Source organism: Triturus cristatus, chromosome 1_1 (genome assembly GCF_964204655.1).
Source record: "Triturus cristatus chromosome 1_1, aTriCri1.1, whole genome shotgun sequence".
NCBI lineage: Eukaryota > Metazoa > Chordata > Amphibia > Caudata > Salamandridae > Triturus > Triturus cristatus.
In genome coordinates, this window is record NC_140579.1 from 119,564,902 (window position 1) to 119,588,755 (window position 23,854).

At 51.8% G+C, this 23,854-nt stretch overlaps 1 protein-coding gene across 1 annotated transcript; it reads right to left on the bottom strand.

Moving 5' to 3' along the window:
* Positions 1–5,113: 5,113 nt before the first annotated feature.
* Positions 5,114–23,623, bottom strand: LOC146869726 (uncharacterized). Its single transcript, XM_085640214.1, has 3 exons — positions 23,394–23,623; positions 11,950–11,985; positions 5,114–8,473 (listed from the first exon to the last, which is right to left on the bottom strand). Exons 1-3 carry the CDS (start codon positions 23,621–23,623, stop codon positions 5,233–5,235), a joined length of 3,507 nt encoding a protein of 1,168 aa, XP_085496340.1. The 3' UTR covers positions 5,114–5,232.
* Positions 23,624–23,854: the final 231 nt, after the last annotated feature.

Genomic DNA, 23,854 nt, shown 5'->3' on the forward strand with positions numbered 1-23,854 from the left:
ATAATGTATGTGAAATCCCAGATCAAATATATATTAAGAATGGGACATAGTAGTGTACCCCCAGTCATATCCCAGTTAGTAAATATAGTTCTAAAAATGTCAAAATAGACTTTTTATTACAATGGGAAAGACGTTTGGTTTCTCACTAATGTTTTTCTAAAGAAATCATTGTTCATTGAAAAATATATAACTCTATCGTTTTCTAAAAATGGATGGATAGATAGTTACATATATAGATAGATTGATAGATGAACAGAGAGATAGATAGATAGACAGACAGATAGATTGATTGACAGACAGACGGACAGCTAGATGGACAGACAGACAGATAGATAGACAGATAAATAGATAGATAGATAGATAGATAGATAGATAGATAGATAGATAGATAGATAGATAGATAGATAGATAGATAGATAGATAGATAGATAGATAGATAGATAGATAGATAGATAGATAGATAGATAGATAGATAGATAGATAGATAGCCTTGTATGGATAGATAGATAGATAGATAGACAGACAGACAGACAGACAGACAGACAGACAGACAGACAGACAGATAGATAGATAGATAGATAGATAGATAGATAGATAGATAGATAGATAGATAGATAGATAGATAGATAGATAGCCTTGTATAGATAGATAGATAGATAGATAGACAGACAGACAGACAGATAGATAGATAGATAGATAGATAGATAGATAGATAGATAGATAGATAGATAGATAGATAGATAGATAGATAGATAGATAGATAGATAGATAGATAGATAGATAGATAGATAGATAGATAGATAGATAGATAGATAGATAGATAGATAGCATCTATGTGAACCTTGTAGAAAAACCCAACAGAGAATCCTCATTTTCAAGGTTAATTGTATTTTCCCCTTAGAAACAAAGTATGCAAAAGTACATTTTGAAAAAAAGACTTTCTCTGACTTGGTTTCTGCCACATGGTAGATGGCAGGGAGCACCCAGCACACATCTGTAGACTGAGGCATGGAGCACCCTAGTATGGGCTTCGTGGGGGTGCAGGGAACACCCAGTGCACATCTGCAGGCTGAGGCACGGAGCACCTTATTATGGGCTTTGGGAGGGAAGGGAACACCCAGTACACATCTGCAGGCTGAGGCTTGGAGCACCCTAGTATGGGCTTTGGGGGGGTGCAGGAAATACCCAGTACACATCTGCAAGCTGAGGCTTGGATCACCCTAGTATGGGCTTTGGGGGGGAAGGAACATTCAGTACACATCTACAGGCTGAGGCTTGCAGCACCCTAGTATGGGCTTTGGGGGGAGGGAACATCCAGTACACCTCTGCAGGCTGAGGCTTGGAGCACCCTAGTATGGGCTGGGGGGGGCACCCAGTACACATCTGCAGGCTGAGGCTTGGAGCACCCTCGTATGGGCTTTGAGGGAGTGTAGGAAACACCCAGTACACATCTGCAGCCTGAGGCATGGAGCAACCTAGTGTGGGCTTTTGGTGGGGGGGAGGGGGTGCAGGGAATACCCAGTACGCATCTGCAGGCTGAGGCATGGTGCACCCTAGTAGGGTTTTGGGAGCGTGCAGTGAACACCCAGTAAACATCTGCAGTCTGAGGCACGGAGCACCCTAGTATGGGCTTTGGGGGCTGCAGGGAACACCCAGTACACATCTGCAGGATGATGCATGGAGCCCTCTAGTATGGGCTTTGGGGGGGTGCAAGGAACTCCCAGTAAACTTCTGCAGTCTGAGGCATGGAGCACCCTAGTATAAGTTTTGTGGGGGCGTGCAGGGAACACCCAATACACATCTTCAGGCTGAAGCACGGAGCACCCTAGTATGGGCTTTGGTGGTGGGGGGGGGGGGATGCAGGGATCACCCGGTACACATGTGCAGGCTGAAGCTTGGAGGACCCTAGTATGGGATTTGGGGGGTGCAGGGAACACCCAGTACAAATCTGCAGGCTGAGGCTTGGAGCACCCTAGTATGAGCTTTGGTTGGGGGGGGGGGGGGGTGCAGGGAATACCCAGTACACGTCTGCACACTGAGGCATGGAGTACCCTAGTATGGGCTTTTTGGGGGGTTGGGGGGGTGCAGGGAACTCCCAGTGCACATCTGCAGGCTGAGGCACGGAGCACCCTAGTATGGGCTTTGGTGGGGGGGGCAGGGAACACCCAGTACACATCTGCAGGCTGAGGCATGGAGCACCCTAGTATGGGCTTTTTGGGGTGTGGGGGGTGCAGGGAACACCCAGTGCACATCTGCAGGCTGAGACACGGAGCACCCTAGTTCGGCATTTGGGGTGAGGGGATGGAAGGGAACAACCAGTACACATCCGCAGGCTAAGGCTTTGAGCAACCTAGGATGGGCTTGGGGGGGGGAGGGGGTGCAGGGAACACCCAGTACACATCGGCAGGCTGAGGCATGGAGCACCCTAGTATGGACTTTGGGGGGGTGCAGAGAACACCCAGTACATATCTGCAGGCTGAGGCTCGGATCACCCTAGTAGGGCTTGGGGTAGGGTACACCCAGAAAATATCTGCAGGCTGAGGCATGGAGCACCCTAATTGGGTTTTGGCGGGGTGCAGGGAATACAAGTATACATCTGCAGTCTGAGGCACGGAGCACCCTAGTATGGGCTTTTGGGGGGGCTAGCAGGGACCACCCAGTAGACGCCAGCAGGCTGAGGCATGGAGCACCCTACTAGGGCTTTGGGTGGTTGCAGGGAACACCCAGTACATATCTGCAGGCTGAGGCATTGAGCACTCTAGCATGGGCTTTTGGGGGGCATGCAGGGAACACCCAGTACATATCTGCAGGCTGAGGCATTGAGCACTCTAGCATGGGCTTTTGGGGGGCATGCAGGGAACACCCAGTGCATATCTACAGGCTGAGGCTTGGAGCACCCTGATATGGGCTCTTGGTGGGGGGGGGGGGCATTCAGGGAACACCCAGTGCACATCTGCAGGCTGAGGCTTGGAGCACCCTGATATGGGCTCTTGGGGGGGGGGGGGGGCATTCAGGGAACACCCAGTGCACATCTGCAGGCTGAGGCACAGAGCACCCTAGAATGGGCTGGGGGGTGGGGGAGGTGCAGGGAACACCCAGTACATATCTGCAGGCTGAGGCACGGAGCACCCTAGTTGGGCTTTTGGGGTGAGGGGATGGAAGGGAGCACGCAGTACACATCTGCAGGCTGAGGCAAGGAGCACATTGTATGGGCTTTCGGGGGTGCAGGGAACACCCAGTACATATCTGCAGGCTGAGGCTCGGAGTACCATAGTATGGGCTTTGGGGGGTTACAGGGAACACACATCTGCAGGCTGAGGCACGGAGCTCCTTAGTAGGGCTGGGGGGGGGGGGCGGGGGGGGGTGCAGGGAATACCCAGTATACATTTGCAGGCTGAGGCTTGGAGCACCCTATTATGGGATTTGGGGGGTGCAGGGAACACCCAGAGCACATCTGCAGGCTGAGGCACGGAGCACCTTAGTAGGGCTTGGGGGTGGGGGGGTGGGGGGTGCAGGGAATACCCAGTATACATTTGCAGGCTGAGGCTTGGAGCACCCTAGTATGGACTTGGGGGGGGGAGGGGGGGGTTGCAGAGAACACCCAGTACACAGCTGCAGGCTTAGGCTCAGAGCACCCTAGTATGGGCTTTCGGGGGTTGCAGGGAACACCAAGTACACACCTGCAGGCTGAGGCTTGGAGCACCCTAGTATGGTCTTGGGGGGGTGCAGGGAACACCCAGTACACATCTGCAGGCTGAGGCTTGGAGCACCCCAGTATGGGCTTTGGGGAGGAGGGTGGGGGGGGTGCAGGGAACACCCTGTACACATCTGCAGGCTGAGGCATGGAGCACCGTAGTAGGGGCTTTTGGGGTCACGGTGCAGGGAACGCCCAGTACCTATCTGCTGGCGAAGGCATGGATGGACCCATAAGTAGCACCCTCTCTTCTGGTGTGTGTCTCCACAGTAGATCCCTGGTCTTCAGGGAACCCCCAGCACACATCAGTACACGCCTTTGCATGAAGGAGCCCTATTAAGTGCCAGAGCCTTCTTGTCTTTAAAGTGTGAGTGATGCGAGGGAGGGGCCTGCAAAAGTCACTAACAGTGGCAACCCATGCGAGACTAGTGTTGTATGTATTTGAAACAAAGGATGAGTGCTGAGAGTGCAAACAGAATAGAACGAGAAATGAATAAACTACACATGCATTACCTCCTGCTCTGGTGGCCGTGTTGCCTCCTGTGGCAGTAGTAGTGGCGCCTCCAGCAGTGGTGGTAGTGGTGGTAGTAGTGGCGCCTCCAGCATTGGTGGTAGTAGTGGCGCCTCCAGCAGTGGTGGTAGTAGTGGCGCCTCCAGCAGCGGTGGTAGTAGTGGCACCTCCAGCAGCGGTGGTAGTAGTGGTGCCCCCTGTGGTGGTAGTAGTGGCGCCTCCAGCAGCGGTGGTAGTAGTGGGTCCTCCAGCAGCGGTGGTAGTAGTGGCGCCTCCAGCAGCGGTGGTAGTAGTGGCGCCTCCTGTGGTAGTAGTGACGCCTCCAGCAGCGGTGGTAGTAGTGGTGCCTCCAGCAGCGGTGGTAGTAGTGGCACCTCCAGCAGCGGTGGTAGTAGTGGTGCCTCCAGCAGAGGTGGTAGTAGTGGCACCTCCAGCAGCGGTGGTAGTAGTGGAGCCTCCAGCAGCGGTGGTAGTAGTGGCGCCTCCAGCAGAGGTGGTAGTAGTGGCGCCTCCTGTGGTGGTAGTAGTGGCGCCTCCAGCAGTGGTGGTAGTAGTGGCGCCTCCAGCAGCGGTGGTAGTAGTGGCACCTCCAGCAGCGGTGGTAGTAGTGGCGCCTCCTGTGGTGGTAGTAGTGGCACCTCCAGCAGCGGTGGTAGTAGTGGGGCCTCCTGCAGCGGTGGTAGTAGTGGTGCCTCCAGCACTGGTGGTAGTAGTGGCGCCTCCAGCAGCGGTGGTAGTAGTGGCACCTCCAGCAGCGGTGGTAGTAGTGGCTCCTCCAGTAGCTGTGGTAGTAGTGGCTCCTCCAGTAGCTGTGGTAGTAGTGGCACCTCCAGCAGCGGTGGTGGTAGTGGCGCCTCCAGCGATGGTGGTAGTAGAACCTGTTGTGGTACCGGTAGCGGCTCCTGTTGTATTATCAGTAGTGGCACCTGTTGTGGTCCCAGTAGCGGCTCCTGTTGTGGTACCAGTAGTGGCTCCTGTTGTGGTACCAGTAGTGGCTCCTGTGGCAGCTGTGGTTGTTGCTGTGGTTTCAACTGTTGTTGCAGCTGTGGTGATTGCTATGGTAGCTGATGTTGTTGCTGCTGTTGTATCTGTTGTGGCTGCTGTTGTGGCTGCAGTTGTTGCTGCTGTTGTTGCAGCTGTGGTTGCTGTGGTTGTGGCTGCTGTAGTTGCTGCTGTTGTGGCTGCTGTGGTAGCTGCAGTTGTGGCTTCTGTGGTTGCTGCTGTTGCTGATGTTGTGGCAGCTGTGGTTGCTGCTGTTGTGGCTGCTGTTGTTGCCGCTGTTGTGGCTGCCGTGGTAGATGCTGTTGTTGCCGCTGTTGTGTCTGCTGTGGTAGCTGCTGTGGTTGCTGCTGTTGTTGCCACTGTGGTGGCTGCAGTTATTGCTGCAGTAGTGGCTGTTGTGGCAGCTGTGGTTGTGGCTGCTGTGGTTGCTGCTGTTGTGGCAGCTGTTGTGGCTGCTGTTGTTGCCACTGTTGTGGCTGCCGTGGTAGCTGCTGTTGTGGCTGCCGTGGTAGCTGCTGTGGTAGCTGCAGTTGTGGCTGCTGTTGTGGCTGCTGTTGTGGCTGCTGTTGTGGCTGCTGTGGTAGCTGCTGTCGTAGCTGCTGTTGTTGCTGCTGTTGTTGCTGCTGCTGTTGTTGCCACTGTGGTGGCTGCAGTTGTTTCTGCAGTAGTTGCTGCTGTTGTGGCAGCTGTGGTTGTGGCTGCTGTGGTTGCTGCTGTTGTGGCAGCTGTTGTGCCTGCTGTTGTTGCAGCTGTTGTTGCCGCTGTTGTGGCTCCTGTTGTTGCTGCTGTTGTGGCTGCCGTGGTAGCTGCTGTGGTAGCTGCAGTTGTGGCAGCTGTGGTTGCTGCTGTTGTTGCTGCTGTGGTTGCTGCCGTGGTAGCTGCAGTAGTAGCTGCTGTTGTGGCTGCTGTGGTAGCTGCTGTTGTTGCTGCTGTCGTAGCTGCTGTTGTGGCTGCCGTGGTAGCTGCTGTTGTTGCTACTGTTGTTGCTGCTGTTGTGGCAGCTGTAGTTGCTGCTGTTGTTGCTGCTGTTGTTGCTGCTGTTGTGGCAGCTGTGGTAGCTGCTGTTGTTGCTGCTGTTGTGGCAGCTGTGGTTGCTGCTGTTGTTGCTGCTGTGGTTGCTGCTGTTGTCACTGCAGTAGTAGCTGCTGTTGTGGCTGCTGTGGTAGCTGCTGTTGTTGCTGCTGTCGTAGCTGCTGTTGTGGCTGCCGTGGTAGCTGCTGTTGTTGCTACTGTTGTTGCTGTTGTTGTGGCAGCTGTAGTTGCTGCTGTTGTTGCTGCTGTTGTTGCTGCTGTTGTGGCTGCCGTGGTAGCTGCTGTGGTAGCTGCAGTTGTGGCAGCTGTGGTTGCTGCTGTTGTTGCTGCTGTGGTTGCTGCCGTGGTAGCTGCAGTAGTAGCTGCTGTTGTGGCTGCTGTGGTAGCTGCTGTTGTTGCTGCTGTCGTAGCTGCTGTTGTGGCTGCCGTGGTAGCTGCTGTTGTTGCTACTGTTGTTGCTGCTGTTGTGGCAGCTGTAGTTGCTGCTGTTGTTGCTGCTGTTGTTGCTGCTGTTGTGGCAGCTGTGGTAGCTGCTGTTGTTGCTGCTGTTGTGGCAGCTGTGGTTGCTGCTGTTGTTGCTGCTGTGGTTGCTGCTGTTGTCACTGCAGTAGTAGCTGCTGTTGTGGCTGCTGTGGTAGCTGCTGTTGTTGCTGCTGTGGTAGCTGCTGTTGTGGCTGCTGTGGTAGCTGCTGTTGTTGCTACTGTTGTTGCTGCTGTTGTGGCAGCTATGGTTGCTGCTGTTGTTGCTGCTGTCGTAGGTGCTGTTGTGGCTGCTGTGGTAGCTGCTGTTGTTGCTACTGTTGTTGCTGCTGTTGTGGCAGCTGTGGTTGCTGCTGTTGTTGCTGCTGTGGTTGCTGCTGTTGTGGCAGCTGTGGTTGCTGCTGTTGTTGCTGCTGTCGTAGCTGCTGTTGTGGCTGCTGTGGTAGCTGCTGTTGTTGCTACTGTTGTTGCTGCTGTTGTGGCAGCTGTGGTTGCTGCAGTAGTTGCTGCTGTTGTGGCTGCAGTGGTAGCTACAGTAGTAGCTGCTGTGGTAGCAGCTGTTGTGGCTGCTGTGGTTGCTGCTGTGGTTGCTGCTGTTGTTGCTGCTGTGGTAGCGGCTGTGGTAGCGGCTGTGGTAGCTGCTGTTGTGGCTGCTGTGGTTGCTGCTGTGGTTGCTGCTGTTGTTGCTGCTGTGGTAGCGGCTGTGGTAGCGGCTGTGGTAGCTGCTGTTGTAGCTGCTGTGGTGGCTGCTGTGGTTGCCACTGTTGTGGCAGCTGTTGTGGCCGCTGTTGTGGCAGCTGTGGTTGCTGCTGTGGTGGCTGCAGTTGTGGCTGCTGTTGTGGCTGCTGTTGTGGCAGCTGTGGTAGCTGCTGTTGTTGCTGCTGTTGTGGCAGCTGTGGTTGCTGCTGTTGTTGCTGCTGTGGTTGCTGCTGTTGTCGCTGCAGTAGTAGCTGCTGTTGTGGCTGCTGTGGTAGCTGCTGTTGTTGCTGCTGTGGTAGCTGCTGTTGTGGCTGCTGTGGTAGCTGCTGTTGTTGCTACTGTTGTTGCTGCTGTTGTGGCAGCTGTGGTTGCTGCTGTTGTTGCTGCTGTCGTAGCTGCTGTTGTGGCTGCTGTGGTAGCTGCTGTTGTTGCTACTGTTGTTGCTGCTGTTGTGGCAGCTGTGGTTGCTGCTGTTGTTGCTGCTGTGGTTGCTGCTGTTGTGGCAGCTGTGGTTGCTGCTGTTGTTGCTGCTGTCGTAGCTGCTGTTGTGGCTGCTGTGGTAGCTGCTGTTGTTGCTACTGTTGTTGCTGCTGTTGTGGCAGCTGTGGTCGCTGCAGTAGTTGCTGCTGTTGTGGCTGCAGTGGTAGCTACAGTAGTAGCTGCTGTGGTAGCAGCTGTTGTGGCTGCTGTGGTTGCTGCTGTGGTTGCTGCTGTTGTTGCTGCTGTGGTAGCGGCTGTGGTAGCGGCTGTGGTAGCTGCTGTTGTGGCTGCTGTGGTTGCTGCTGTGGTTGCTGCTGTTGTTGCTGCTGTGGTAGCGGCTGTGGTAGCGGCTGTGGTAGCTGCTGTTGTAGCTGCTGTGGTGGCTGCTGTGGTTGCCACTGTTATGGCAGCTGTTGTGGCCGCTGTTGTGGCAGCTGTGGTTGCTGCTGTGGTGGCTGCAGTTGTGGCTGCTGTTGTGGCTGCTGTTGTGGCAGCTGTTGTTGCTGCTGTTGTCGCTGCAGTAGTAGCTGCTGTGGTAGCTGCTGTTGTTGCTGCTGTTGTTGCTGCTGCAGTTGCTGTTGATAAACAAAAAATAAAAAGCACATTCAGTGGAGATGGCACACCTACAAAGGAGGGGATGGGAGCCAGCAAAAGTAAGCACAGCTACCTAGAAGGAGCACAGCCAGCACAGAGGAGAGCGCCAGCTCAAGGGAGCAGAGAAAGCAAGAAGGAAGGAAGCAGGCCAGAGGAAGGACTGCCAGCAGAGGGGGGGAGGTGGCACAGCCAGAGAGAGGGGAGAACAGCCAGAGAGAGGGGAGCACAGCCAGTGAGAGGGGAGCACAGCCAGCAGGAGAGGAGGATAACCAGAGGAAGGTGAGTACAGCCAGAGGGTGGAGAGCATAGCCAGAGGACGTGGCACAGCCCGTGCAAGGCAGCACAGGTGGCCCAATAGTGCATAGTCAATTGGGGTGGGAGCACAGTCAGTGAGATGGGAGCACATGCAGAGGGAGGGGAGCACAGCCAGTGGGGTTGGAAGGACAGAGAGAGGGATGGGAAAGCAGCCAGCGGGAAGGGAACACAGCCAGAGGAGGGGGAGCACAGCCAGAGGGAGAAGAGTACAGCCAGAAGGAGGGGAGCACAGCCAGTGAGATGGGAGTACAGCCGGTGGGAGAGGAACACAGCCAGAGGGAGAGGAGCAAGCCAGTGCAAGGCAGCACAGGAGGCCCAAGAGAACAAAGTCAAATGGGAGGGGAGCACAGTCAGTGAAATGGGAGCACAGCTAGTGAGTTGAGAGCACAGGCAGAGGGAGGGGAGCACAGCCAGAAGGAGAGGAGCACAGCTAGTGAGATGGGAGAACAGCCGGTGGGAGGGGAACGCAGCCAGAGGGAGGGGAGCACAGCCAGTGAGATGGGAGAACAGCCAGTGGGAGGTAAACACAGCCAGAGGGAGGGGAGCACAGCCAGTGCAAGGCAGCACAGGTGGCCCAAGAGAGCATAGTCGAATGGGAGGGGAGCACAGCCAGTGAGATGGGAGCACAGCTAGTGAGATGGGAGCACATGCAGAGGGAGGGGAGCACAGCCAGAAGGAGAGGAGCACAGCTAGTGGAATGGGAGAACAGCCAGAGGGAGGGGAGCAAGCCAGATTGAGGGGAGCAAAGCCTGTGGGGATGGAAGCACACAGAGAGGGATGGGAGAACAGCTGGGCAGAAGGGAACACAGCCAGTGGAGGGGGAGCACAGCCAGAGGGAGAAGAGCACAGCCAGAAGGAGGGGAGCACAGCCAGTGAGATGGGAGAACAGCCGGTGGGAGGGGAACACAGCCAGAGGGAGAGGAGCAGGCCAGTGCAAGGCAGCACAGGTGGCCCAAGAGAGCAAAGTCAAATGGGAGGGGAGCACAGGCAGAGGGAGGGGAGCACAGCCAGAAGGAGAGGAGCACAGCTAGTGAGATGGGAGAACAGCCGGTGGGAGGGGAACGCAGCCAGAGGGAGGGGAGCACAGCCAGTGAGATGGGAGAACAGCCAGTGGGAGGTAAACGCAGCCAGAGGGAGGGGAGCACAGCCAGTGCAAGGCAGCACAGGTGGCCCAAGAGAGCATAGTCGAATGGGAGGGGAGCACAGCCACTGAGATGGGAGCACAGCTAGTGAGATGGGAGCACATGCAGAGGGAGGGGAGCACACCCAGAAGGAGAGGAGCACAGCTAGTGGAATGGGAGAACAGCCAGAGGGAGGGGAGCAAGCCAGATTGAGGGGAGCACAGCCTGTGGGGATGGAAGCACACAGAGAGGGATGGGAGAACAGCTGGGCAGAAGGGAACACAGCCAGAGGAGAGGTAGCACAGCCAGAAAGAGAGCACAGCCAGAAGGAGGGGAGCACAGCCGGTAAGATGGAGAACAGCCAGTGGGAAGGGAACACAGCCAGAGGACGGGGAGCACAGCCAGTGGGAGGGAGCAGTCAGCGAGAAGGAGCACAGATACCTAAAAGCAGTAGCACCGGCCAGTGGAGCACAGTCAGCGGAGGGTGGCACTGCCAACGAGAGGAGCAGAATAACCAGGGGAGAACACAGCAAAGCACATTTCAGAAGGGAGCACAGCCAGCCTGTGCAATGCACATCTAGATGATGGAGGCCAGAGAGCACAAGAGAGCGGAGACAGCAGGCAAGAGAGCATCCTTCGGGGGGGGCGGTAACTAGCAGTATATAGAATACAGCCAGCCGGGGGTTGGGGAGCACGGAGAGCTCTCCAGACACTGTCTGTAGTGCTTAGACTCGTGCAGGGAGGAGGGTGTGCAGCATCCATCCAGTGAGCAGCCCTTCCCAACTGCTAAGGGTGGCACAGAGCCCTGAAGACTGAAGGCCAGCCCTAGTCATTGGATATCTTCAGGTAACTAGGGATGGATAGTCCAGTCCTAGCTACTGGATATCTTCAGGTTACTAGGGATGGATGGCCCAGTCCTAGTCACTGGATATCTTCAGGTTACTAGGGATGGATGGCCCAGTCCTAGTCATTGGATATCTTCAGGTTACTAGGGATGGATGGTCCAGTACTAGTCACTGGATATCTTCAGGTTACTAGGAATGGATGGCCCAATCCTAGTCATTGGATATCTTCAGGTTACCAGGGATGGATGATCCAGTCCTAGTCATTGGATATCTTCAGGTTACTAGGGATGGATGGTCCAGTCCTAGTCATTGGATATCTTCAGGTTACTAGAGCTGGATAGTCCAGTCCTAGTCATTAGATATCTTCAGGTTACTAGGGATGGATAGTCCAGTCCTAGTCATTGGATATCTTCAGGTTACTAGGGATGGATAGTCATGTCCTAGTCATTAGATATCTTCAGGTTACTAGGGATGGATACTCCTGTCCTTTTCATTAGATATCTTCAGGTTACTAGGGATGGATGGTCCAGTCCTAGTCATTGCATATCTCCAGGTCACTAGGGATGGATGGTCCAGTCCTAGTCATTGGATATCTTCAGGTTACTAGGGATGGATAGTCATGTCCTAGTCATTGGATATCTTCAGGTTACTAGGGATGGATAGTCCTGTCCTAGTCATTAGATATCTTCAGGTTACTAGGGATGGATAGTCCTGTCCTTTTCATTAGATATCTTCAGGTTACTAGGGATGGATGGTCCAGTCCTAGTCATTGCATATCTCCAGGTCACTAGGGATGGATGGTCCAGTCCTAGTCATTAGATATCTTCAGGTTACTAGGGATGGATAGTCCTGTCTTAGTCATTAGATATCTTCAGGTTACTAGGGATGGATAGTCCTGTCCTAGTCTTTAGATATCTTCAGGTTACTAGGGATGGATAGTCCTGTGCTAGTCATTAGATATCTTCAGGTCACTAGGAATGGATGGCCCAGTCCTAGTCATTGGATATCTTCAGGTCACTGGGGAAGGATGGTCCAGTCCTAGTCATTGGATATCTTTCGGTCACTAGGGACGGATGGTCCAGTCCTAGTCATTGGGGGGTGTCAGGAAAGAAAGAAAGGGTGAATAGAGCTGGGAAGGAGCTAAAGTGCACAGAGGGCAGGAGAGGCTTTACTTACTGGCAGCGGCTGTTGTCGAATTGTTTTCTTGTCCAGCTGTGGAAATAAAAAGCAGCCATTAGAATCCAAAAGCCTTCCCTCTGACACTTGTGCATCAAGACCAGATGTGCAGTCACACTGGAAGCCACAACACCAAACAAACAAGCAGAAAACACCAAACAAGCCAACAACACCTTCTGTGAGGGTGTGTGGCATCCCTTTTCCCTCTGCTTCTTAGCGCTATGCACAAGGCACAAGATGTCAAGCCCTTCCCCCCCAGAGGCTTCAACTTCCCTTCACGGGACCCAGCATCTGACCACATTGACCCAACTCATGTGGTCTTGTGTGCTGCAGACAAAACTCTACCTCGAGAGGACAGAGCATAGCACAGCCACAATTCTCGATCCTTCCTCCAGAGGGCAGGGCACAGCTCTCTACCCTCCCCTCAGAGGCCATAGCATGGCACCAGTTTTTAAAACTTCCTCTAGAGGGCAGAGCCGCCATTCTCAATCCTTCCTTCAGAGGGCGGACCATGGCACAGCTCTCTGCCCTCCCCTCAGAGGCATTAGTATGGCATGGCTCCAGTTCTCTACACTTCCTCTAGAGGGTAGAGCATGGCACAGCCACAATTCTCTACCCTTCCTCCAGAGGGCGGACCATGGCACGGCTGCAGTTCTCTAGCCTTCCTCCAGAAGACAGACCATGGCACAACTGCAGTTCTCTAGCCTTCCTCCAGAGGGCAGACCATGGCACGGATGCAGTTCTCTACCCTTCCTCCAGAGGGCAGACCATGGCATGGCTGCAGTTCTCCACCCTTCCTCTATAGGGCAGACCATGGCAAGGCTGCAGTTCTCTACCCTTCCTCCATAGGGCAGACCATGGCACGGTTGAAGTTCGCTACCCTTCCTCCAGAGGGCAGACCATGGCATGGCTCCAGTTCGCTACCCTTCCTCCATAGGGCAGACCATGGCAAGGCTGCAGTTCTCTACCCTTCCTCCATAGGGCAGACCATGGCACGGTTGCAGTTCGCTACCCTTCCTCCAGAGGGCAGACCATGGCATGGCTCCAGTTCGCTACCCTTCCTCCATAGGGCAGACCATGGCAAGGCTGCAGTTCTCTACCCTTCCTCCAGAGGGCAGACCATGGCATGGCTCCAGTTCTCTAGCCTACCTCTAGAGCAGCTTTTCTTAACCTTTTGACTTTTGTCGGCCAACGTAGAATTACTAGTGGAAGCCGGCGACTCCAAGATGAGAAATTTCTATGACTTGAACCTCTAAACATTTCTCAAAAAAATGTTAACCAAACAAATACAGTTTATGAAAATGTGTATTCAATTTACAAATAAAAATATGCAAAAATGGGATTGGAAAGGTTGGAGCTATTCAAAATTTTGTTTTATTTCTAAAAGGCAAAGCAATAAGCTGGGCTGTAGACTCTGTCTCACTGCTCCGCCTCTTTTTGTTGCTGAATGACAGTTCCTCACCTGAGGCCACCAATCGTCCTTAGTGGATTCTGTTTGCTGTACTTGCTCTCAGTAGCGGCTCACACAGGTAAGAGCGGTGCGGCTCAGTGGGGGGTGATGGAAGTCGACAGACGGGATAAGTAATATGAAATAAATAAAACCACTTACCTTCCGCATCGCCAAGTGATTTTATTTATTTATGTATTTATTTCCTATTACTTATCCCGTCATCTGTCGACTTCCAGCACCCCCCACCCAGCCCCGTCTCACCACTCTTATCTGCGCGAGCCACTACTGCTTGCTCCGTTCCCCAAAATCAAAATCAGGATTCTGACTAAATATTTAGCCCCAAATTTCAAATTCATTACAGTGGATTTAACATTTTCGATGTTGTATTTTTATGCTTATATATTCTATTAACCTGATAAAATTGTTTAATTTTCCAGACAGTTGTGGTCGCCCTGTGTAGGAGCATGAACCCCAGATTAAGAATGATGCTGTGGTGGGCAAAGGCTGCCCAGCTCTAGGTCTTCGTCCTTCCACCCAAGTCATTCACCTATGAAGGTAGCTGTCTGTCTATCTAGGTGTCCATATATCTGTGTGTCCATCTAGGTGTCCATAGAGCTGTCTGTCTATCTAGGTGTCCATAAAGCTGTCTGTCTATCCAGGTGTCCATAGAGCTGTCTGTCTTTCTAGGTGTCCATAGAGCTGTCTGTCTTTCTAGGTGTCCATAAAGCTGTCTGTCTATCCAGGTGTCCATAGAGCTGTCTGTCTATCCAGGTGTCCATAGAGCTGTCTGTCTTTCTAGGTGTCCATAGAGCTGTCTGTCTATCCAGGTGTCCATAGAGCTGTCTGTCTTTCTAGGTGTCCATAAAGCTGTCTGTCTATATAGGTGTCCATAGAGCTGTCTGTCTATCTAGGTGTCCATCTAGGTGTCCATAGAGCTGTCTGTCTATATAGGTGTCCATAGAGCTGTCTGTCTATCTAGGTGTCCATCTAGGTGTCCACAGAGCTGTCTGTCTATATAGGTGTCCATATACCTGTCTAACCATACTGCTGCCTCTCACTGTGTCCATCTCCACCTAATCTTTGAATTGTATCCCAATACTGTATGTCACACTTTACCTCCCTTGCTTCAAGCAAAACTATCTCTCCTATGAAAAAGACTAAAAATATTTCCAAAGTATAACTACTAAGCCCAAACCATGAATAGGGAGGGGTTGTGTCAGTTAAGGAGAGGCATGTGTGTTTTAGGTCTAGCTACAGACACTTTTATGTCTGGCTAACCTCATGTCATCAGTTCCTCACGAATGTGCAATAAGGGCTGGGACACAAAGAGGGTGGGCTTCGGATCAGTGTCCTTCAACCCATGGTTTTCATGTGCTTTTTATACTTTGCATTGCTTGGAAAGGGTCTCAGTTAAGGCCTGGGCATCCAGTGGATGGTCACATTGCCTCATTCGTGTCCCCATTAGATTCTGATCATGTGTCTCTTTCCTTAGAGTGCAGATCCAATGCTTATATTACTGACATGGTGATATTTTAATAGATATTCCAGGTTTATCGTTCAGGACGTGCATAAGCGTGCTGCTATGACAGGCTAAACCATGCACACCGCTGCTATGACAGGCTAAACCATTAATACCGCTGCTATCACACACTAAACCATGCACACCGCTGCTTTGACAGGCTAAACCATGCACACCGCTGCTATGACAGGCTACACCATGCACACCGCTGCTATGACAGGCTAAACCATGCACACCGCTGCTATGACATGCTAAACCATGCACACCGCTGCTATGACAGGCTAAACCATGCACGCTGCTGCTATGACAGGCTAAACCATGCACGCCGCTGCTATGACATGCTAAACCATGCACGCCGCTGCTATGACAGGCTAAACCATGCACGCCGCTGCTATGACAGGCTAAACCATGCACACCGCTGCTATGACACGGTAAACCATGCACACTGCTGCTGTGATAGGCTAAACCATGCACGCCGCTGCTATGACAGGCTAAACCATGCACACCACTGCAATGACAGGCTAAACCATGCACGCCGCTGCTATGACATGCTAAACCATGCACACTGCTGCTATGACAGGCTAAACCATTAATACCGCTGCTATCACACACTAAACCATGCACACCGCTGCTTTGACAGGCTAAACCATGCACACCGCTGCTATGACACACTAAACCATGCACACCGCTGCTTTGACAGGCTAAACCAAGCACACTGCTGTGATGACAGGCTAATCCATGCACACCACTGCTATGACAGGCTAAACCATGCACATCGCTGCTCACAGGCTAAACTATGCGCACCGCTGCTATGACAGGCTAAACCATGCACGCTGCTGCTGACAGGCTAAACCATGCACATCGCTGCTATGACAGGCTAAACCATGCACCCCGTTACTGACACGCTAAACCATGTGCACCGCTGCTATGACAGGCTAAACCATGCGCACCGCTGCTATTACAGGCTAAACCATGAGCACCGCTGCTGACAGGCTAAACCATGAGCACCTCTGCTATGACAGACTAATCCATGCGCACCGCTGCTATGACAGGTTAAACCATGCACCCCGCTGCTGACAGGCTAAACCATGCACCCCGCTGCTATGACCGGCTACACCATGCACCCCGCTGCTATGACCGGCTAAACCATGCACCCCGCTGCTATGACAGGCTAAACCATGCACCCAGCTGCTGACAGACTAAACCATGCACACCGCTGCTATTACAGGCTAAACCATGAGCACCGCTGCTGACAGCCTAAACCATGAGCACCTCTGCTATGACAGACTAATCCATGCGCACCGCTGCTATGACAGGTAAAACCATGCACCCCGCTGCTATGACAGGCTAAACCATGCACCCCGCTGCTATGACAGGCTAAACCATGCACCCTGCTGCTATGACAGTCTAAACCATGCACCCAGCTGCTGACAGGCTAAACCATGCACACCGCTGCTATGACAGGCTAAGCCATGCACACCACTGCTATGACAGGCTAAACCATGCGCACCGCTGCTATGACAGGCTAAACCATGCACGCCGCTGCTATGAGAGGCTAAACCATGCGCACCGCTGCTATGACAGGCTAACCCATGCACACCACTGCTATGACAGGCTAAACCATGCACATCGCTGCTCACAGGCTAAACCATGCGCACCGCTGCTATGACAGGCAAAACCATGCACTCTGCTGCTGACAGGCTAAACCATGCACATCGCTGCTATGACAGGCTAAACCATGCACCCCGCTACTGACACGCTAAACCATGTGCACCGCTGCTATGACAGGCTAAACCATGCGCACCGCTGCTATTACAGGCTAAACCATGAGCACCGCTGCTGACAGGCTAAACCATGAGCACCTCTGCTATGACAGACTAATCCATGCGCACCGCTGCTATGACAGGTTAAACCTTGCACCCCGCTGCTGACAGGCTAAACCATGCACCCCGCTGCTGACAGGCTAAACCATGCACCCCGCTGCTATGACAGGCTAAACCATGCACCCCGCTGCTATGACCGGCTAAACCATGCACCCCGCTGCTATGACAGGCTAAACCATGCACCCAGCTGCTGACAGGCTAAACCATGCACACCGCTGCTATTACAGGCTAAACCATGAGCACCTCTGCTGACAGCCTAAACCATGAGCACCTCTGCTATGACAGACTAATCCATGCGCACCGCTGCTATGACAGGTAAAACCATGCACCCCGCTGCTGACAGGCTAAACCATGCACCCCGCTGCTATGACAGGCTAAACCATGCACCCCGCTGCTATGACAGGCTAAACCATGCACCCCGCTGCTATGACAGGCTAAACCATGCACCCAGCTGCTGACAGGCTAAACCATGCACACCGCTGCTATGACAGGCTAAGCCATGCACACCACTGCTATGACAGGCTAAACCATGCGCACCGCTGCTATGACAGGCTAAACCATGCACGCCGCTGCTATGAGAGGCTAAACCATGCGCACCGCTGTTATGAAAGGCTAAACCATGCACACTGCTGCTATGACAGGCTAAACCATGCACACCGATTGCTGGGTCCACAGCTTTTTTTCTTCACTAAGTGGAGATTCTTCTGGAAAGAGACAATAAAAATATTGCCCCTTGTGCAATATTTTGTCATATATGCTTTTTAAGTTCACCACTCACAACACAACCTTCATCTTCTGTTGAGTTGCTATAAATCTCTTCTTTGAGAGAGCGACTTAACTCTGCTCATGGTGTGCCCAGGACAGGGGCGGGTCCCAGCTCCATTGTGGAGCGCAAGGTGTCGCATCATTGTGAGATTGTATTTCTAAACCAACTGTGGGCAACACAGACAAACTGTCATAGCTACTGACAAATAAATCCCCTAACACAAGGCCAGACCTATTGTTTCAGCCACTGCTTGTTTAGTTTAGAACAAAATTGGGAGTGCCTTTTGTAGCTGGAAAACATAAAACCGTGCTTTCTATCAGCTGTGTTCGCTCGGTCATGTTGTGGTTTTGTGTGCGAAATACAATGTATCCAAATTAACTTTCAGTGTAATTGGAATCAATACGGAAGAGTGAGTTCAGCGCAAGGTGACCTGATCCCTGTTTGAGGTCCAGAGGAGTGAGTTCACCGCAGGGTGACCTCATCTCTGATTGGAAGTCGAAGGAGTGAGTACAGCGCAGGGGGGCCTGAACTCTCTGATTGGAAGTCGAAGGAGTGAGTACAGCGCAGGGGGCCCTGAACTCTGATTGGAAGTCGAAGGAGTGAGTACAGCGCAGGGGGCCCTGAACTCTGATTGGAAGTCGAAGGAGTTAGTACAGCGCAGGGGACCCTGAACTCTGATTGGAAGTCGAAGGAGTGAGTACAGCGCAGGGGGCCCTGAACTCTGATTGGAAGTCGAAGGAGTGAGTACAGCGCAGGGGGCCCTGAACTCAGATCGGAAGTCGAAGGAGTGAGTACAGCGCAGGGGGCCCTGAACTCTGATTGGAAGCCGAAGAGGTGAGTACAGCGCAGGGGGCCCTGAACTCTGATTGGAATTCGAAGGAGTGAGTACAGTGCAGAGGGGCCCTGAACTCTGTTTGAGGTCCAGAGGAGTGAGTTCAGCGCAGGGGGCCCTGAACTCTGTTTGAGGTCCAGAGGAGTGAGTTCAGCGCAGGGGACCCTGAACTCTGCTTGAGGTCCAGAGGAGTGAATACAGCGCAGTGGGCCCTGAACTCAGATCGGAAGTCGAAGGAGTGAGTACAGCGCAGAGCGCCCTGAACTCTGATTGGAAGTCGAAGGAGTGAGTACAGCGCAGGGGGCCCTGAACTCAGATCGGAAGTCGAAGGAGTGAGTACAGCGCAGAGCGCCCTGAACTCTGATTGGAAGTCGAAGGAGTGAGTACAGCGCAGGGGGCCCTGAACTCTGATTGGAATTCGAAGGAGTGAGTACAGCGCAGGGGGCCCTGATCTCTGTTTGAGGTCCAGAGGAGTGAGTTCAGCGCAGGGGGCCCTGAACTCTGCTTGAGGTCCAGAGGAGTGAAAACAGCGTAGTGGGCCCTGAACTCTGATTGGAAGTCGAAGGAGTGAGTACAGCGCAGAGCGCCCTGAACTCTGATTGGAAGTCGAAGGAGTGAGTACAGCGCAGGGGGCCCTGAAATCAGATTGCAAGTCAAAGGAGTGAGTACAGCGCAGGGGGCCCTGAACTCTGATTGGAAGTCGAAGGAGTGAGTACAGCGCAGTGGGCCCTGAATTCTGATTGGAAGTCGAAGGAGTGAGTACAGCGCAGTGGGCCCTGAACTCTGATTGGAAGTCGAAGGAGTGAGTACAGCGCAGAGCGCCCTGAACTCTGATTGGAAGTCGAAGGAGTGAGTACAGCGCAGGGGGCCCTGAACTCAGATTGTAAGTCAAAGGAGTGAGTACAGCGCAGGGGGCCCTGAACTCTGATTGGAAGTCGAAGGAGTGAGTACAGCGCAGTGGGCCCTGAATTCTGATTGGAAGTTGAAGGAGTGAGTACAGCGCAGTGGGCCCTGAACTCTGATTGGAAGTCGAAGGAGTGAGTACAGCGGAGAGGTGACCTGACTGTCTGTTCGATCCCACCACAGAGACCCCATGGTCAGGTCCGTGGGGAGGATCATTGGCCCTGCGCACGGCGGTGGAGTGGCCCTAGAGTGGCGAAGCGACTGGCAGACTGGTTGTGCTGCAGCGCCTTGAAACCTGGGGGCGTGCTGCTCTGGGCTCATTGCACCTACTCAGCTTGAGTCCAAACAGGTGCAGTGACCCACAGTTCCACAGTCCCAGGTTTAGCGGTGCTGCAGCACAGCTAGATACCCTGCATCAGTTGACCATGTGATGCTGACCACGGGGTCCCTGGAGACTGTGGCGGCACCGGCGTGTTAGCAGCAGCGCCTTAAGTGGGCAGGTCCTGTCGGGTGGTCCATGCCGGTGGGCACTCAGGCCACCTCTGGAGAAGAAGGACACAATTCATAAACATCTCCACTTACCACCCCCACCAAAGGGCATAAGACTCACTCACACACTACAAACTACAACATTAGTACTCAAAGGCCCTAACTTACTCGCCTCTTGGCTCTCTCTGTGGAGCTGTAGGACGAATAAGGACAACCGAAGTTGAACCTTCCATTACTCCACTTGGCGGACAATCTTTGGGGCTCTCGACTGTCCCTTCAACTCTTTGGTAACTGCCCTACTGGCCCAGAGGGGCGACCATCTATCATGACAGTCGGCCCCATTTGGGCTGAGCCGGCCCCTGCGGTATACTACCCGTGCTGGAGTACAACTCAGACTCTGCCTGTAACACCCCCTGCTGGGTGGTGGTTCTGTTGTAACACCAGGGTGAGGCACTCATTCCATATTCAATCTCTTCCAGGCTCCTCAAACTAACACTCACAGTTTGACACAACTACAATGGCAACAGTTCTGCAATGAACTGAAGGTGACGGTGAAAACTCTGCGGTGGTCTCAAAGTAACAATCAGTACTCTACGGTGACCCCAAAGTGACAATGAATCCTGTGTTAACCCCAAGCAGACAATGAAAACTCTGCGGAGACCTCGAGGCGACAATGACTACTCGGCGGGGACCTCAAAGTGACAATGAAAACTCTGTGGTGACTTCAAGCTGACAATGAATACTCTGCAGTGACCTCAAAGTGACAATAACTGCTCTACGGTGTCCCCAAGGCAACAATGAATACACTGCAGTGATCTCGAAGTGACAGTAAATACTCTATGGTGACCCCGAGGCAACAATGAATACTCTGTGTGATCTCAAAGTGACAATGAATACTCTGTAGTGACCTCAAAGTGACAATAAATACTCTACGGTGACCCCGAGGCGACAATGACTACGCTGCAGTGACCTCAAAGTGACAATAAATATTCTATGGTGACCCCGAGGCGACAATTATTATCCTGCAATGACAATAAATGTTCTACGGTGACCACGAGGCGACAATGAATACTCTGCAGTGACCTCAAAAGTGACAATAAATGCTCTATGGTGACCCTGAGGCAACAATGAATACTCTGCAGTGACCTCAAAGTAACAATAAATGCTCTACGGTGACCCCGAGGCGAAAATGAATACTCTGCAGTGACCTCAAAGTGACAATATTTGCTCCACGGTGACCACGAGGCGACAATGAATACTCTGCAGAGACCTCAAAGTGACAATAAATATCTACGGTGACCCTGAGGCGACAATGAATACTCTGCAGTGACCTTAAAGTGACAATTACTGCTCTAAGGTGACACCGAGGCAACAATGAATACTCTGCAGTGACCTCAAAGTGACAATAAATACTCTACTGTGACCCCGAGGTGACAATGAATACTCTGTGTGATCTAAAGTGACAATGAATACTCTTCAGTGACCTCAAAGTGACAATAAATACACTACAGTGACCCCGAGGTGACAATGACTATGCTGCAGTGATCTCAAAGTGACAATAAATACTCTATGGTGACCCCGAGGCGACAATGAATATCCTACAGTGACAATCAATGTTCTACGGTGACCCCAAGGCGACAATGAATACTCTGCAGTGACCTCAAAGTGACAATAAATACTCTACGGTGACCCTGAGGCGACAATAAATACTCTGCAGTGACCTCAAATTGACAATAAATGCTCAACGGTGACCCCGAGGCGACAATAAATACTCTGCAGTGACCTCAAGGTGACAATAAATGCTCTACGGTGACCCCGAGGCGACAATGAATACTCTGCAGTGACCTCAAGGTGACAATAAATGCTCTACGGTGACCCCGAGGCGACAATGAATACTCTGCAGTGACCTCAAAGTGACAATAAATGCTCTACGGTGACCCCGAGGCGACAATGAATACTCTGTGTGATCTCAAAGTGCCAATCAATACTCTGCGGTGACCCCAAAGTGACAATGAATCCTGTGTTAACCCCAAGCTGACAATGAAAACTCTGCGGAGACCTCGAGGCGACAATGACTACTCTGCGGGGACCTCAAAGTGACAATAAAAACTCTGTGGTGACTTCAAGCTGACAATGAAAACTCTGCAGTGACCTCAAGCTGACATTTAATACTCTGCAATGGCCTCAAACTGACAATAAAAACTCTGCAATAGCCTCAAAGTGGCACAAAATGCTCTATGGTGACCTTGAGACGACAATGAATACTCTGCAGTGAACTCAAAGTGACAATAAATACTCTACACTAACCCCGCGGAGACAATGAATACTCTGAGGTGACCTCAAAGTGACAATAAATATCTACGGTGACCCTGAGGCGACAATGAATACTCTGCAGTGACCTCAAAGTGACAATAACTGCTCGACGGTGACCCCGAGGAGACAATGAATACTCTGTGTGATCTCAAAGTGACAATGAGTACTCTATGGTGACCCTGAGGTGACAATGAATATCCTGCAGTGACAATAAATGTTCTACGGTGACCCCAAGGCAACAATGAATACACTGCAGTGACCTCAAAGTGACAATTAATACTCTACGGTGACCCCGAGGCGACAATGAATACTCTGCAGTGACCTCAAAGTGAAAATAAATACTCTACGGTGAACCCGAGGCAACAATGACTATGCTGCAGTGACCTCAAAGTGAAAATAAATACTCTATGGTGACCCCAAGGCAACAATGAATATCCTGCAGTGGCAATAAATGTTCTACTGTGACCCCAAGGTGACAATGAATACTCTGCAGTGACCTCAAAGTGACAATAAATGCTTTACGGTGACCCCGAGGCGACAATGACTACTCTGCAGTGACGTCAAAGTGACAATAAATGCTCTACGGTGACCTCAAGGTGACAATGAAAACTCTGCAGTGACCTCAAGCTGACAATGAATCCTGTGTTGACCTCAGGGTGACAATCAAAACTGTGCAATTACCTTGAGGCGACAATGAATGCTCTGTTGTGACCTCAAAGTAACAATGAAAACTCTACAGTGACCTTTAGATGACAATGAGTACACTGCAGTGATCCCAAGGTGACAATAAATACTCTAAGGTGACCTTAAGGTGACAATGAATACTCTGAGATGACATCAAGGCAACAATATGTACCCTACAGTGACCTCAAAGTGACAATATGTACCCAACAGTGACCTCAAGCTGACAATATGTATCCTACAGTGACCTCAAGGTGACAATGTATACTGGGGTGACCTCAAGGTAACAATGAATTCTCATGCTACTCTACACATACCTGGACCCTACTTGGACCTTAGACAGATCCTTATCCTGACCCATCATTTGGACTAACAATGGTGTGTTACATAAGTAAAGATACTAGTAACTGAACTCTTCGATTAGGCTACCATCAGCAAACTCCCAAAGAATTTAAATAACCAGTCTTACTATAACTAGCTCAATGGCACTCATTTTATCAACCTGAAAAGGATGAAAGGCTACGTGTAATTTGCGGGATTCAAAGTAGTTGCTGGCATGTAATGCATTATTGTAGTTGCAAGGCGCATTAATCAGTTAAGCTTCTTACCTGCCATGTGAAGACGTAGAACCAGCAGCAGAATGATGCCCGCTACGGGGACTTTTGATCCTTGTCCTCCCCGGGTCATAACTCCTGAAATCCCTTCGTTGGATGCCTAAAAAACCACACTCCACAAATAGCAGGTCCAGCAGCTTCAGAAAAGTGTCCACAAGTAAATGATGTGTTTTGTTCACCTTTATATATGTATTTATATGTATGTACACACACCAGGCAGGCATCCCAGAAACACCCTCATTGTCTCTAAATTTATGGGAGTGGCTCTCAGTGCTGGCACAGAGTTCAGTCACTGATTTTCTGAAAAGTCAATTATTGAAATTGACAGCACCAAAATAGAAGCTTTGGGATGTGATGAATGAGTAAAAAAATCTACTGAAACTCTGGAATGCTATGACTCAGTGGGACATGAAGTCATAGGAAAGAGGAAGCCAGTCCCACAAAATGAAGCAAAA

Bases quoted from the DNA above. Each gene is read 5' to 3' on its own strand.
- LOC146869726 (XM_085640214.1), bottom strand. From the start codon at position 23,623: ATGCCTGCCTGGTGTGTGTACATACATATAAATACATATATAAAGGTG. The intron at 11,986-23,393 runs GTAAGAAGCTTA...TTATTTCCACAG, and splicing joins TCTACGTCTTCACATGGCAG to CTGGACAAGAAAACAATTCG. The intron at 8,474-11,949 runs GTAAGTAAAGCC...GTTTATCAACAG, and splicing joins TTCGACAACAGCCGCTGCCA to CAACTGCAGCAGCAACAACA.